Source organism: Olea europaea, unplaced genomic scaffold (assembly GCF_002742605.1).
Source record: "Olea europaea var. sylvestris unplaced genomic scaffold, O_europaea_v1 scaffold3339, whole genome shotgun sequence".
Classification (NCBI taxonomy): domain Eukaryota; kingdom Viridiplantae; phylum Streptophyta; class Magnoliopsida; order Lamiales; family Oleaceae; genus Olea; species Olea europaea.
The window spans coordinates 20,192-33,276 of NW_019252357.1; the positions used below are offsets into that span (position 1 = coordinate 20,192).

At 32.2% G+C, this 13,085-nt stretch overlaps 1 protein-coding gene and 1 long non-coding RNA gene across 2 annotated transcripts in view; both read left to right on the forward strand.

Moving 5' to 3' along the window:
* Positions 1–147: 147 nt before the first annotated feature.
* LOC111385914 lies at positions 148–1,335 on the forward strand. The gene is made up of 2 exons (XR_002701135.1): positions 148–816; positions 1,029–1,335. It is a non-coding gene; the product is annotated as an uncharacterized LOC111385914 (long non-coding RNA).
* A 10,241-nt stretch (positions 1,336–11,576) lies between these two features.
* Positions 11,577–13,085, forward strand: part of LOC111385908 — an 8,482-nt gene continuing 6,973 nt past the window's right edge. The window contains exons 1-4 of the mRNA XM_023010328.1: positions 11,577–11,767; positions 11,884–11,977; positions 12,116–12,267; positions 13,066–13,084. Coding sequence (XP_022866096.1) covers positions 11,577–11,767; positions 11,884–11,977; positions 12,116–12,267; positions 13,066–13,084 — 456 coding nt within the window. The remainder of the gene's footprint in view (positions 11,768–11,883; positions 11,978–12,115; positions 12,268–13,065; position 13,085) is intronic.

The following is a 13,085-nucleotide window of genomic DNA, read 5'->3' on the forward strand; positions in this document are numbered from 1 at the left end:
TAATCACGTCCTCCTTTTACATCTACTTGTCATTTCTAGTAGTGAAGAACAGTGTGTGATTCCATTAATAATAATCTTATCGCATAGATTCTAGCATTCTTTTTGTCCTAAATATTTGGAGCTTTTGACGTCTATGAAGCTTGACATCTTTTCTACAACTTGGGACTCCTGGGTTCATTGTCTGAAGTTATGTCGCCAATTGTGTTTGCTTGTTCATATATCGCAAATTCTCCAGCTATTATTTATCCATTTGGAATTTCCTAAATTACATGGTTGAATTTTAAAATTCAGTCGTTGAATAGGTAAAAAAAATTACAACAATTTGGTTGGTATCTTAACATCATTTTCTGAAAAGCGGGTGATTTGCATGTTAACTGCCTTATTCAGTTGTTTGAGCTGTCATGGGAGTATTATGTGTGTTATATTTTATCTTCAATACAACGCTAATGTGTTGGTAAAATACAAATTTTATCAAAATATTTTTAAATTTTTTTCTTTCTTTGGTAATTTGTTTACAGGCTATCGCATGGGGTAGCACTTTTGCAATTCATGTCTTCACACTAATTATTTTCAGTTCCTTTTGGATGATAAAATATGTTTGTCATTCAGTCTCATAGTGCCTTCACGTGCGTACAATTTGATGCAAACACAAAAAATAAAAAATAAAAAAAAGGTGAAAAATTGAGTGACTTATCATTTGGCATTTCTCAGGTTTATCTTAACACAATTGTAATGTATATGGCAGGATCCAGCTTATTGAGTTTCTGGTTTCGGACAACTTGCTAACTTGGTCAAAGGACGAAGCCTTCGACTTGAGTACGTGTTTCGCTTTTTTTTGCGTTGGTTATTTCCTTAACTCATTCTCATGACAGTACAGTAATTGCAACAATCATATTATTGATAATCTGTATAAGACTACTAGCAAAATTTGATTTGGAACCAATATCTTGCGTCATTCTTGTTCATCAAAATTTTAGTTGTACTAGACACTGGGTATCAAATTAACTTGGTATGGTGTTACCATGTAGAGCTTTTGGAAGAATGGGTGACATCTCTTTGTCACTCTCGGAAAGTCCTGGAGCTCTTGGAGAGCAGGAATGCACTATACATTCTATATATGGATCGCATAATCGGGGATTTGAGTAGGCAATTGGGTCAGGTTTCCTTTCTCCAAAAACTAAAACCAGATATTTTTGCTAAACTGTTTAACTAACTCTTGCAATATCTTCAAATGTAAGTCGACACATCTTGAGTACCTTTCTGTCTGTGATGTATCATTGTATTTCTTGTCAGAAATTTGTGAAGTTTATTGAATGTGCATAACTAATTTGACCTGCTGATTTGGGCGAGATGTATGAAATTTAAGTTTGAAGGGTATACTTCCGAACATTTTTAACAATGTAAGTATAGAATAAACAATTCCAGTAACAAAACGATGTCTTCTAGTAGCGTATGTAAGAATAAGATCGCTCGGGGAAGCCCTTTTGTTTATTTTTATTTTTTTTCCGTTCTATTATTTACAAAAGAAAATGACATTATAGTTTGTTGATTGTAGTCATTACCCAGTTTATATAGGCATTTATAAAGAAAGAACAAGTGCAGGAACAAGTGTATTTTTTTCCCACAATAAATTGACAAAACCATGTCATTTATAGAACTCATGGTATGTATTGAAGTATCACTTTATCAAAGTAATAATACAAATTTACAAAGTACAACGTTACACATATTTTCTTAGTGTCATGCTATTCCTTTAGATTGCTTATCCTCCGCAGTTTCGATATTAATTGATTTCTCATCTTAATTGTATATAAATGACTAATAATATTACGCTTTAATGTTTCCTAAGTTAAAACTGCAATTCGTTAGTACATTTTTTGGGTAAATTGCTGGTTTATTCCCAACCTTTTCAAAAGTCGAAAGTTTCGTTCCTAATGTTTGATTTTGGAAGTAGACATCCTAACCTTTTGGAAATTAGAAAAAATCGTCTCCAATCACGGATTCCATCTATTATTTCTGCCGCCACCTGGGCTGGTTTGGCCTCTTGCGTAAGGGGTAAACCATAGTAAAGAAGAAAGGAAAGCCTCTTGGAGAATGTTTTCGTCATCGTTAAAGTCAAGAGAGAAGTCTCTAAAGCCGCTATGGTCTGGGCTTTCACTTACGTCGTCCGTCCCTGGTTGGTAATTCATTATAAAGTTGTGTAAATCATACTAAGAAAAACTGCAGTTTTTTACCGGTCCTTTTGTCGCTGGAGTCCTTGAGATTGGAGTTGGTAGCTGGCGATTCAAGAAAAAGAATATTTGCCTCCTTAAGGCATGAAACTAACTATATGAACACTTGAAAAATACAGTGTGTGGTGAGTAGTAAGTAATGAGTCTGCAATCAAATTATGGTTGTACCTTTATTCCATGAATATTTATTTATTCAGATATAGAGATGAACCAGTTTTATTAATCCGAAATGGACTTATTTCTCCAGATGGACCTTAAGCCACTAATAAGCAAGCTGGTCCTGCATAATTCAAGAATGTCAGGGCTTTAAGAGAGACAAATTTTCTAAAAATCCTTATATTTGAACCTTGTACTTTGCAAGTTAAAGTCGCAATTACATAATTCAATCTATTGCTATCTCTATCGAACGAGCTAAATTATGGAAATTTTATATTATTCGTCCATGTTTGTCAAAATTTATAATTATTTATAATTTGATCAAATTTTAATTTTATCACATTTTGAACTTTTACGTATACAATCAATTATAATTTATGACAAACATGTAAGTTAATCTCAGATAGAAATCAGCTCTCGATGTTAAATTGTGGAAATATGATTCACTTCAAATTTGAGATTAGCTGCAGTGATAATGAAGACTTGCCTTTGTGAATTTGGACATCTAATGATCACGTGATAGTTTAACAATAATATTTGGATGGTTGCTGTTGCTTGTTCGTCAAAATTCCGCAAGCGTACGAGTTCATTGTACAAGTAATAATTGTGATGAAAGAGTTATCGTCCCATAGGGAATAAGGTCTAATTCCAGTGTATTCGATATAATTAAATTCGTGTGATTAACTAAAAGTTGAAATTTGTTTGAATATCTAATTAAGTTCTATAACTAAAAATTGCAAAATTGATGAGAATTTGTTTTAGAATTCAAATGAGTGAATGTATTGAATTTCCAACGCCACTGATCAACTCTTAGTTCTAATTCTCAACCTATGACAATTATCTAAACTCATGCAATTGTGATGATCGACAATTCCACTTTTATTTATTATTCTTTCCCAAGATATAATAAACTTATGATTACCACGAGACGATCCTATTCCTAATCCGAATTTATATGGCAAACACGCATTGATGTATAGGATTATCACACATGATCGCACACGTCACAAATATTATTCCTAACATTCATTTTCCATGCGTTCCAATAACAGTGTTTTACCTACCGTGAGTTTTCCAACACTACGAATAAGCAACTATTGTTCTAATGATGTGCAAACATTAAAACAATATGGATATGCATATTAAAGAAACCACAACAGAAGAATTAAGATAAAAACATAAGGTCTTGAATTAAAAACTAAGAGTCAATCAGTTTTGTCATCCATCCAATACAAAGATATTTAGCCTAGCATATTTTTGTAGGAAAAACAGGAAAAATAAAAGAACGACATCACCCAAATTATTAAAGTATGAAAAGAATATGAAATCCTTCACTTTATGCCTTCAATTCCGAATCCAAGTGATGAAATCTTATTTTTCAATATACATCCCGCTCTCCTTTTCCTCTTTGTCCGCTTCTAAGATGATAAAAAATAGGTTTTTTTTCGTGTTTTTTGTCGACTTTTGGTATAAATATCGTACCAAGAATTGTAAACTAAGACTTTCCAAAACAAAATAAGGAAACATAATTTTTTTGTTGGAATTGAACCATGCGTACGCATGGTTCATTTGGTGCGTACGCATAGTAGCCTCAATTGAGTTTCGAAAGTTAAATTTTCCAACCGTGCATACGCACAGTTCAATTATTTTAGGGGCCAATTTGCAATTTGGTTCCTAAACTTTCTGAAGTGTGTTTTTGTCCTTTCCCAAAATTTATTGTTCTCAACTCATCGTTCTTTGGTCCAATTCAACTTTTGGATTATTGCATTCTAGTCCCCAAACTTTGCCTTTATGTAATTGAGTCGTTTTTTCCGTTTATTTTTTTTATTCTCGTATCTTCCATTGATTATAACCTAAACACAATATATAAATAGGATTAAGCCATATTCCATCAAATTCATTAAACAAATACTCAATTTTAATGGTCTAAATAAATATATAAAATACACTTATCAGTTGTCATTACTGGGACTAATTTTATTAAAATGAAATCATTGGTACACGCGTGGGTTGAAATAAACGAAGGATGCAATTTGTGAGTGCATTATTAATGGATATCTGGGTTTTGCAAATTAACTCCAAAAAACCATGCAAAAAATGGAAAAAGAAATTAAGAGATTATGAATCCGGCAAACGAGTTTTTTATTTTTCAAATCAAACGGACCCTGTACACCATCCAATATTGTTTATAGTGTGATCAGGAAAGAGGATGCAAAATTAAAAAAAAAAACTATTAAAACTTATTTATTAGACTGTCTAGCATAATTTAATAATTTATAGTATGTCCAGTATAAATGACGACATCAGTAAAAAAAAATAATTAAAATCTTATTTATTATTAGTGTTTAGATGCTCACTAGGCAAAATAACAATATTAAAAATAATAGAAGTTAAAATCTTGATTATTACAATATTCAATTGAGTAGACAAACTTTCGAATAAATAATATTTTCTTTTAGGAGTTCATGTTTTAAGAGTCTGATATGGCTAACCAAGATATATTACTGCTAGATTCTACAAGTACAAGGACGTATGAAACAGGTCCCTGTCAGACTAAGACACTGAGGTGGGGTCTCAACAAATTTTTTTTTTTAATCACATGGGGGTCCCGCCTTTACAGTGAGATGCCTGTGAGGGCACCTGTGAAACTTTTCCCTTTACGTAGGGATTAAATCAGATAATAATCATATGGGTTGTGCTTGTTGTACACTTTTATGTACATGAAAAGCTTAACCCTAATGATATTAGTTTTCTCCTTTTTTTTTTTTTGTGTCAGAATAGATGTCTTCAATTATTAATGCATAAGACAGCCCATATATATTTTTCTAACTTAAAAAACTTAACAAATAAATTGTTTCCATTAAATTCTTGTTCAGTTTGGTTCAGACATGTAGTTCACATCATCATCACTGTCTTGCTCCCATCTTAGTTTCTGAACAATCGTGCATTTATCAAGTTTTCTCCCTTTTACCTAATTGTATGTACTAATTCTAGCACCTCAAATTATTAAATTTTATATCCATTTTCATTCAATTTTCAAAAATGTGTGAAATATAAAAAAATGGGTTATTATTATGCCAAGGACGCATTTGATTATATACACAAAGAGTGGGAAGGCAAAGGAGAGCCACGAGGTGATCATATAAAAGGCGGTCACTCATCTAAGCAATTTTGTCAAGGGAAGGAATTTAAAAAAATTGCTACCTGTACAGCTTTTTTTTAATGGATGAAGTTATAGGTGTTGAGTTGGTAAAATTTCACAAGCTAGTTTAATTTTGATTTTTGTCCAAAATGTTGTGAAATCTTGTCAACTTAGAATTTTGTAAACCAAGTGGTAAACTGTACAAGTAACATTTCCTACGAATTTCAAGTTTAGAAGGAGAAGAAAAAGGAATAGATAAATGCTACATGTCCATGCTGTTTTTACAAACTGTTTTATAGAATGACAGGTAGCAAGAGTTCATTGGATTTTGGATTAAAAAAAAAAAAGAAGTTAAAAAGTCAATGAAGTGCTGTCATCTCAACAACTATAAATCCATTTGTCAAAAAAAAAAAAAAAAAAAAAGGCTCAAAAAATATTTGCTTATGACTGGTGGAATGCAACTGGATGCAGTTTAGGGTTTAGTAATTTGCTTATGACTGGGGAATGGAATAATGCATAAGTAAAAAGAAGTAATTACTGTAATGAAATGGCTCAAGTGTTTGGTACACTCGACTCAACTGTATTAAGAAGACATCGGATAGAATATCACAAGTCTATCTTCTTTAAACTTGTTTTAACTGGTTATACCGAAGAACAAAAAATGTTTTACGTATTCCATTTAAATTTATCGAGAATAAGGTGTGGGCAGAAAACTAACCTCCATTGAGCCAAAGAATAAGAGGCTTATTCTCCGGTTTACTGGTAGCCTCAGTAAGCCAATAAAACAGTGCTAGGCCGTGCTCTTTGTTGACGGTAGGTAACATAGCCAGAAAACTGCAAAAATGTTTGCGAGTGCAATAATTTTGGTGAAAGAGGAGAAAATCAAGCAGAAATTAAAGGAAGAGTTTCTGGAATTCCGTTTCTCCTTCTTCCACTTAATTTCTCAACAAAAAATCTATCTTTTCTTCTATAAAATAAATTACAAGAATGAAATGTAACATAGAACTTAACAAAGATAATATTGATGCACCAATGATCGAGTAGGGCTGTGTTCAACTATTTGCTTTTGCTAACTATAAAGGATTAAAATCAGTATGATACAACTGCAGTACATAAAAATATGCATGGCGATTTGATAAGTTCATTTTTGTGCACTTATTTGGATCATATTACTAAGCTTTTTGTGTCGTTTTAATGTTGAATTTTACTTAACTTGGATTAATTTTATATTGTTTAAGTTTTGACTCGTTTCAAAGCAATTAGAAAATAAAGAAGGATAAATTGGCCAATGGATGGAAGTTTGGAGACAAATATGTATTTGGAAAAAGTTGAAGGACCAAAATCAAAGTAATTTAACATGGAGGACCAAAATGGGACAAAGAACGAAGAAAATTGCTAGAAGGAAAATTTTAGAAGTTTTTATAATTGAAAGTCGCCCAGTTATATATGCTGGGCGGCCGCCTAGACCTTAACCCAAATTATAAGAGCTATTTTGTATACTTGGGCAACTGTCGCCATTTATACTGCGTGCCCACTTAGGCCAGTTCGGTCCGAAAAATCTGTTTCCTTTAGAATTCAATTACAACAAAAAAAAACTTCTGTTTGGTCTATCATATGCATGATTTTTAAAATAATTTTCTTCCAGAATGGATTTTTGTTAAGGAACCAACATCTCGATTGCATACAAACCATCTAACAAAACTTTTATCTTCATCAACGAACTTTTACACCAGCCTTGGTATAAAATTTCTTTATACGATTTAATATCATATACCAAACACAGCCTTATAGGAGAGTTTCTCATTCCACCGAGCACGACTATTAACAATATACATAAAAAAAGAAAAAAAAAAAGAAAAAAATAGGAGACCTGACCACCGGATCTTGTAGCCTAATTTGGGGCCAAAATTTTCTTCTAATGTGATAGAACCTTGTGAGGCGTGGAAATTACATAATATTAGTGATCTAAAGATCACAATCCAAAACCAGGGATCAAGTTTTATTATGCAAAAATCAGGTATTAATATAATAATTAAATATTCAAATTAACTCCCAAACCCTAATTATTTTTATCCATATTCTTTCTCTCACATCTCTCGCCTTTCTCTAAATTCACTGTATCCTAGCCAGTCACCACCACCCAATGGCGACGCCTCCTTCTCTCTCTGGTGCGGTCACCACAGCAGCTAGTGTGGTGGCGTCGGGATGTGGTGATGGTAGAAGTGGTTTGGGGCTGTCGTGGTTTTCATTGGTGGGAGTGTCAGGGTATGGTGGTAGTAGTGGTGGTTTAGGACTACTGTGATTTTCGATGGTGGCGATGTTAGGGTGTGGTGGTGGTGGAGGCTGCTTGTCAGGAATGTAAGAATCGTGGTGCCAAAAACTTGGTCGCTATTATCTCCGGTGCGATTTTTAGTAGTGTTGGCGTAGAGATGGCAATTTGAACCGTCAAAATCGAAAATCGTGGTTAATCGAACCGAATGGGGCAAAAAAAATCGAACCAATGGTGCAATGGAGCGGATATGGTTTTTATTTTACTGAACCGGTTCGTGGCGGTGCGGGTATGGTATTTACACCGTCGAACCGATTACCCGCTAAAAAAAAACAATTGAATTGATTATTGTGATTTACACTACTTTTCTATCTAACCCAAAACAAAATCTCCCCCCTCCCCCATTACATCTACATGACTTAGACGGTCAACCCACTTACCATTACCCCATAATAATAATATTAGTATGACAGTATATAAGTATAAACCCTACTCTTTACAAACCACAAAATCATGCACGACTCCTTTTATTATTAATTTTTTTTTCTATTGTGTGTAAAAAATTTTACTTCTTCATCATACTCTAGAAATTGTGCAACGTTTAGCAAGAAGGAAGCTGACGAAGAGGTACATTTTTTTATTATTTAAATCTTAGTTAAGACCATTCTGGAATAGGTAGTATCGTTGTATTCTCTACTTACATTTCTTATTTACTATATAGAAATCAACTTTGAGTGTTGATCAATGCTAATAAGACTTGTGGGAAAGAATGAATCAAATAACTTCGATACACAACAATTAAGAATGAAGGAAAAGTTTAGTATTGTTATATTTATAATATTGTTTGTTAAATTTGTATTTTACAATTAAAAATTGGGATAATGTTTGTATTTTCGTTTAGAATATTGTTTGATAATGTTTGCATTTTCGTTTGGAATATTATGTTTTTGTTTTTATTGACTTTTTTCATAAATTGTTTTATATCAATTTGACGGATGAACCTATAAAAAATAATTTATTTTCGTGGTTATTAACCGAACAGAATCGAACCGTGCTGAACCGAGATATGACCGAACCGAACCGATTTACGTGGTTATGGTGCGGTTATGGTATGGTCAAAAAATTGGTGGTGCGGTTATAATTTTGGCTGAACCGACCCATAACTGAACCGTTGCCAACCCTATGTTGGCGTCGGGGAGTGGTGGTGGTGGAGGTGGTTTGGGGTTACTGTGATTTTTAGTGATGGTGACATCGGGGTGTAGTGGTGGTGTTTACGCTGGTGGTGGTGGTGGTAGTCATGGTGGTAGTTTGGAGCTGCTGTGGCTTTCAGCAGTGGTGGCGTCAGGGTGTGGTGGTGGTTTGAGTGTTGTTGGGGGGTTTTAGATAGTTTTGTTGGTTGTATAGATAGAGATACTGGCGACGATGGTGTTAGCTACTGTACGACTGGAGGAGGCAGTGGAGAGAATTGGTCACAAATTGTGACCTTAGTATTGGTCGTCGATGGGGATTGAGGTGGGATATTTAGTGTATGTGACCAAAATTTGTGACCCACGATCTAATTGTAACCTAAAAATTCTGAAATTTGTGACTTAAAAGTAATTTTTTTTTATTAATGACCTTGAAATAATCTGTGACCTACGAAATTTTTGATTTGTGATTTCGGAATAATTTGTGACCAATTAATTTGATGATATGTGATTAGTAAATAAATATGTGACTTTTAAGTATGTATCTGTGACCATGAATCGTAAAAATGTGACATTAATATATTTCATTAATAAATATTTTTAATTAATTAACTAATAAACCTGATTTTTGCATTTTATAAATTTAAGACTTGATTTTTGAGGTCTCCATACTTAATACAGGATTTATGAATTTTTCCCTTGTAAGGCTTTGCATAAGCTTTTGATTACATGTTATGGGCTGCCCAGACATCTTAAAGCCCAGTTGAATCTTCTATTTAAATTTAATATATGTAATTTGAGAAAAATAAAATGAAATTAAGAAAAATATTTACTTCAGAAAATGAATACCTAATTACCCCAATGTTTCTTTTCTTTTCTTAAATCTACATGATTTTATTTTATTTTATTTTTTGTACATGTCTCAAATTAAATAATTATAGAGCTAAGTTACAATTTTAAATTTTCAATATTTATTTGTAATAATAAGTAATAGATTGGTTTGAGACATCAATCTCATACTCAATAATTTTACATGTGTACGCAATTACTGCAGAACATGAATCTCCATTCGATCAACTGATGTTGGTCGATATGAGATTGTATTCATTTATTCAACTCGACAAGTGAGAATAACTTGCTATTCTGGATTTCATATATTCACTGCAATATCAGTCTTGATGTTCTCTCATAACTGATTAATCTAAAACTTAAATTGGATAACTAATGTTTGGTACGTTTACAAGCAATTCAAGGTAGCGATATCTAACAATTATTGTCATAGCCATTGAACCCCAATGCTATTGGACTAGTGAATATTCATAGACAAGTTTATAACTCAAACAAATCTCGACTCTTTGGTTTAACTAAAAAATTGATAAAAATCTAAATCAAAGTTAAAAATTAATTTTAAGTATACTTTTCATGAGATTCACACATTTTACTCACTCCACCCCAATTATATGGGTTGAATTTCATTTTTCTCTTGTTTCAAATATATAGGCCCGTTTCTTAATATAAAATATTTTGTTTTGTTTCTTTACCAATATACTCTTATTCAATTTTCCTCACTTAATATGCTAACTTCTTGAAATCATTCAAATACATACATTTTCCACTTCTTGGAAACATGGAACAACTCTCATTTCTTCTTTTTCAAATTAAATCATTCAAATTATTTATTAATTCAAACAATGATTTACTACTACATATTGAAAATTATATAGGAGTAAATTAGGAAAGATCTTGACAAAAATTAATTTTCCAATGCCATTAAAGAAAATATCTTAACCCGTGTGAAAACGAAACAAGCCTAGAAGATTAATTTTCCAATGACATTAAAGAAGATATCTTAATTCGTGTAAAAACGAAACAAGCCTATATAATTGGAAAGGAGGGAGTGTCAACTTTTCAATTACATATTTTATTATTATTATTTTATTTTATTTTTATCAAAATTTACTTTAAAATCTGATTTTCAGCGAAACCAAACAAGGGACTTAGTAGTTCCACAATTTTAATTTAATTTTTTTTTTTTTTTTTTTTTTTTTTTTTTATAATGCCAAAAATGGTAATCTTTTTGTGATTATCCACATCATTGGGAAATGTTACTCGGGACTGTAAATGGTCCATTCTGTGCGCCCTATTGATTCAAACTTGACACTAATTTGCCTTGAAGAAACAAAAATCAATGGATGTCATCGCTGCTATATTTATGTCAATTTTTATGGACATTCACTTTTAACTATTTTTCGGACTTTGTCACATCTAGAATTTACATATATATAATTGCCGAAAGGAAATTTCTTATTATTTAGATAAGTATTTTGATTCACAAAAGATCAAATCCTTCGAGGACGACCCCCTTATTATCGTGCAAGTCCAACACCTTTGGCCTTCACCTAGAATCATTGAACAAAAATATTATCAAGAAAACTCCAGATAGAAGAGGTTTTGATTTTTGGACAAAAGTTCAGTTTCTTGCATAATTAAAATCTTCTTCTTCTTCTTCTTCTTCTTCTTCTTCTTCTTCTTCTTCTTCCTCCTCCTCCAACGAACTAAACTCCCTTTCCTCCTCTTTTGTGTTTTCAGCCATGAACAGGAACTCAGGATTTCAAACTAGAGTGTCAATACCAGCTGCTTCCTGTCAGCAATTTGATGCAGTTGGAAATGTTTTTCATGCAGCAGGATCAGATTTTATCAGAACTGAAATTGGAGCTTATAAAGAGAAGATTTTAGAATCGGGCACCGAATATTTTCAAAGCAACGTGCGAAATTTTATTCAGTATAAATTATTTTTTTCCTTACAATAAACCACCCAATTATTTATGCTTATGATTTTCGAGAACGTGGAGCAATGAATTTCATTTCTTTTTATTTTCCATGTTGCAAACAGATAAGCAGATTCATATCCAGTCCACGATATTATTTTCAAGTGAATGACGACTACGTGAAAAACAAGTTGAAGATGGTTTTGTTTCCATTTCTCCACAAGGTACCTTCTTCCATATAAACAACCTTAATTTATGCGTTTTTGTGGTAAAAAAACTGATAAATTTCGCATGATTTCTATTACAATATTTGTTCTGATTTTTAATACTATATGATATTTTTATATTTTGTAAATTTGAAGGGACACTGGATGAGATCAATGGAGCCTGCAGGGGGTGAATTTTCATTCAAACCTCCAATTTACGACATAAATGCACCAGATTTGTACATTCCTATGATGGCATTTGGTACATATTTAGTTCTTGCGGGTTTCTTTTTGGGCATCAATGGCAAGTAAGTTCAAATGTTTGCAATGCTAGTTGAGCAATGTCTTGACTCGTTAACTATATATTTAGGAATTCTATATTCTTCCTATTTATTGATCAAAAGTACTAGGATTAGTCTACAAGTACAAAATCAATTACTAAAAGTTTGACAAACTTGACAAGTGGCGGCTCCCTGTTAGTGGGGCGGTTGGCCCCACCACCACTCCACCAACAGGGGGCACCACTTGTCAAGTTTGTCATTGATTTTGTACATGATTTTGTACATATAGAATAATCCAAAGTACTATATATACTCTAGTTATGACATATTTGATAAGTTGGATTAGGGAACAATGTAGTTTTGCAAAGTATAATTGGCTGAGTTTAAATAAGTCGGACTTGATTAAAGTAAGTTTTTATCCTCCAAAATGTTTAAATAACATACTAATAAGTAAAAAGTTATTTCTTTTAAGAGTATATGTTACCTTTACTGTCAAATTAAGCAACAAATTAATTTTTTTGCTTTGAAAAAAAAAAAAAAACTTTTTTATGAGTAAACTTTTTAATTTAAGAACATGCTTCAAGTTTTGTTATTTTTAAAAAATTTTAAGGTTGGTCACATTAATCACTTTCTATCACTCGATTTAATTAATTGTTACATATAGTGAAAGATTCAAAACAATAAAATTCTTAGCAATCACAACAAATTGGTTTGAAGGGAGAGTCATGCGACAAAATTTGTTTATTATTCTATCCAGTTCAGTTCAGTATTCTAAAAATATTAGTAGAAATCTTATAAAAATTCTGATCGAATGGCGACTTCTAGGTTTAGCCCAGAATCCCTTG